The sequence below is a fragment of the Anopheles aquasalis genome, chromosome 3 (genome assembly GCF_943734665.1).
Source record: "Anopheles aquasalis chromosome 3, idAnoAquaMG_Q_19, whole genome shotgun sequence".
Classification (NCBI taxonomy): domain Eukaryota; kingdom Metazoa; phylum Arthropoda; class Insecta; order Diptera; family Culicidae; genus Anopheles; species Anopheles aquasalis.
The window spans coordinates 36,006,564-36,009,063 of NC_064878.1; the positions used below are offsets into that span (position 1 = coordinate 36,006,564).

Genomic DNA, 2,500 nt, shown 5'->3' on the forward strand with positions numbered 1-2,500 from the left:
GAGGACTGCAGTACTGGGACACTTCGTGAAGTGGGTATCACAGTCACCGAATAACCCAACCGGTTGTCCAAGGATATTTAATTTGTCCTGTTATCCCCGAACATGTTTCTGAATCCCGTCAACGATACGTAAAAAGGAGGAGTTAGTGTATAACTTACCGATAAAAACAAAAATTTGATGATGTGAGTAGCGCAGTAGCATTGAAATAGTGATTGTCTAAAAATGGTAAATACATAGAAAGATAGTTTAGATAGATTGTAACAGAAAGTATTCGTCTTCTAACCCCTTGCAGGCTATAAAGTTCAACGCAAACGCTCTACTTACAAAGAGAACCATGATGGAGAAAGCGGCCGTATAGGACCCTCGTCCCATCCACCACATTGACACGAAGCGGAAGTGTTCGCCCGTAATCACGTTTCGCAGGTAGCCCTTATTGTCCTCCTGCTCAGCAAGCACCTTCACAGAAGCCATTAATATGTCGTCGTAACCAAGAAAATGTTTAAGGATCAATCGACTAAACGAGTCACCGAAACATTCGTTCATCTGCGGGTCCAACCGGACCACATGAACCGGAATGTTTAGGCGTTGTCTCGTAGCCGCCGAAAGTCGAAGAAAACCATACTCAAGCGAATATTCCACCACATATTGGTCAGCAGCTAAAACTTGAATGAAAAAGATGACAAAAAATTAAACATTTTGTCAGCGATCCCGCACTGGGTTTGTCCTTACCAGCGTTACGCAGTTTTTCCATTAGCGGTACGTTTGATTTAAGCCCTTCCTCGCCGAACAAGGCAGAGCCAAGCGATTTCACGATGGTTTCATTTAAATAGAGAATGCTTTTACTCTCCTGCGGGGAAGTAGTCAACTGCTTCTCTTGGGCCACACTTTCCGATTGTTCAGCTGGACTCTTAGCAGATGATTTTGCTCCCGCAAACGGCGTACTGTCAATCGTTAGCTGGCTAAAGTTTTCCGTGACGACAAATTGATTCTGCCACTGCGTAGACGGGTAGTGTATATCCGAGGTCATCGGTTCATACTTTACTTTCTCCCTTGGTAGAGGGCTACTGTTGGCGTAGTTGTGCTGCGAAAGATCTGCGTTCTGGAGTTGCTGTTCCTCTTCGTGGGGAAGCGTTGTGGATGGATCTATACTGACCATTCCATTTTTCAACGTATTTCGCAGCACATTCACATCGGCTTCATCCATTTCAGAGCTTTTAATACCATCCAGATCGCTTTGACTAAGGCTCAATATTTCCACGCTGCAAATAATCACGAGAAGATAAAAATATAGTCAGTGAGTCAAGTTGAACAACGTCGACAGGTCGTGAGACGCTCACCGAAGGATCCCATCCCGTGGCCAATCGTTCTTCACGTGCTCAAGGCACGTCGTCGGAGTCTGCGAGAAACGCACATGAATATATGCCAGAATGAAAAATGCAGCCAGAGCTTTCAGCAGCAACATCAACTCGATCGCACGTCGAACCGGCCTGCAAATAGTCGCCAGAGTGAAAAAAAAAATCAATATTACTTGTACAAAACAGTGGCCAGCGTTTCCGGCAAATCTGCTCCTGCTTACCGTGGTATGGTTTGCGCGTAGGCAATGGCCATTTTAAAGAAAAGAGCGTGAAATAGGCGATCCCGGACGCTGATGAGCGGGTTCTAAAAGTATACAATCTCACCATTAAGAACATCGCCGATAAGCAGGCTGTGCCGGACTGTTGACTACCTGCATGTTGTTTCTAGGTCGTGCCGGATTGATCAGTGGTGCACCGGGGATGGGATTATTTTCCGGATTAACATCCGGCGGTAGCGCGTTCGGTTCGGCCATGCTTCCTACGTCAGACTAGAACCTTTTTGGCGCACAGAGCTCGACGGTGAAGGTATCTTCGACGAAAATCCAACGGAACGGAACGGATTCCGGTCTGTCCGGAGTTACTTCCTGCAAGTTAGTTCAACTAAAAATAAAAGAAAGAAAAACCAATTTAACATTTGGGTCTTGTTTACTTTCCAAGCTGGCCATCTGTATGACGCAAATGATACTTGAGCGAGAGAGAAAATCCGATATCCCTGCACAGAAGAACACCTCATTAGCTAATTAAAACACACCGGGGGCTGAAAATTAAGTCAACCATCGGATCAGCGGAAGGTCACGATTCTTCGTTTTATCGCTGAAGTCGCCTTTCAGTTTTGAGACACACACTTGATGCCGCTGTTCGATAGTTTCGACCGGAAAATGCAAAACAGGCTGGCCGCGTTTCGCAACAGAAGGGAAATGACTTTGGAACCTGCTCCGTGGCTCGGTGCATAAGGTCACAGTGGCTCGGTGCAGACCCGCTCCTCTCGCCAATTTGTTCTTTCTGTGCAGCTGGCGCGACTTGCACCAGTTTTTCCACTTCCTCACCCCAAAAAAAGTTTTTCCACCCCAAAAACGCGATGAGGGGAATCTTTGCTGAGAACCGAGGCACCGATTGGAATGGATTTTACAAAAATTAGGTTTCAC

The 2,500-nt window shown here is 46.2% G+C and overlaps 1 protein-coding gene across 2 annotated transcripts in view; it reads right to left on the reverse strand.

Annotated features, from left to right (window-relative positions):
• Positions 1 to 2,500, reverse strand: part of LOC126579123 (uncharacterized) — a 42,078-nt gene that overhangs the window by 39,363 nt on the left and 215 nt on the right. The window contains exons 2-8 of one of the 2 annotated variants that reach the window (XM_050242437.1): positions 1,727 to 1,955; positions 1,577 to 1,659; positions 1,338 to 1,487; positions 1,154 to 1,259; positions 730 to 1,081; positions 325 to 662; positions 159 to 216 (exon numbers count right to left, since the gene is read on the reverse strand). In XM_050242437.1, coding sequence (XP_050098394.1) covers positions 159 to 216; positions 325 to 662; positions 730 to 1,081; positions 1,154 to 1,259; positions 1,338 to 1,487; positions 1,577 to 1,659; positions 1,727 to 1,828 — 1,189 coding nt within the window. In that variant the 5' untranslated portion in view covers positions 1,829 to 1,955. Of the gene's footprint in view, positions 1 to 158; positions 217 to 324; positions 663 to 729; positions 1,260 to 1,337; positions 1,488 to 1,576; positions 1,660 to 1,726; positions 1,956 to 2,500 lie in introns of both variants that reach the window. The other variant, XM_050242436.1, reaches the window with a different exon arrangement.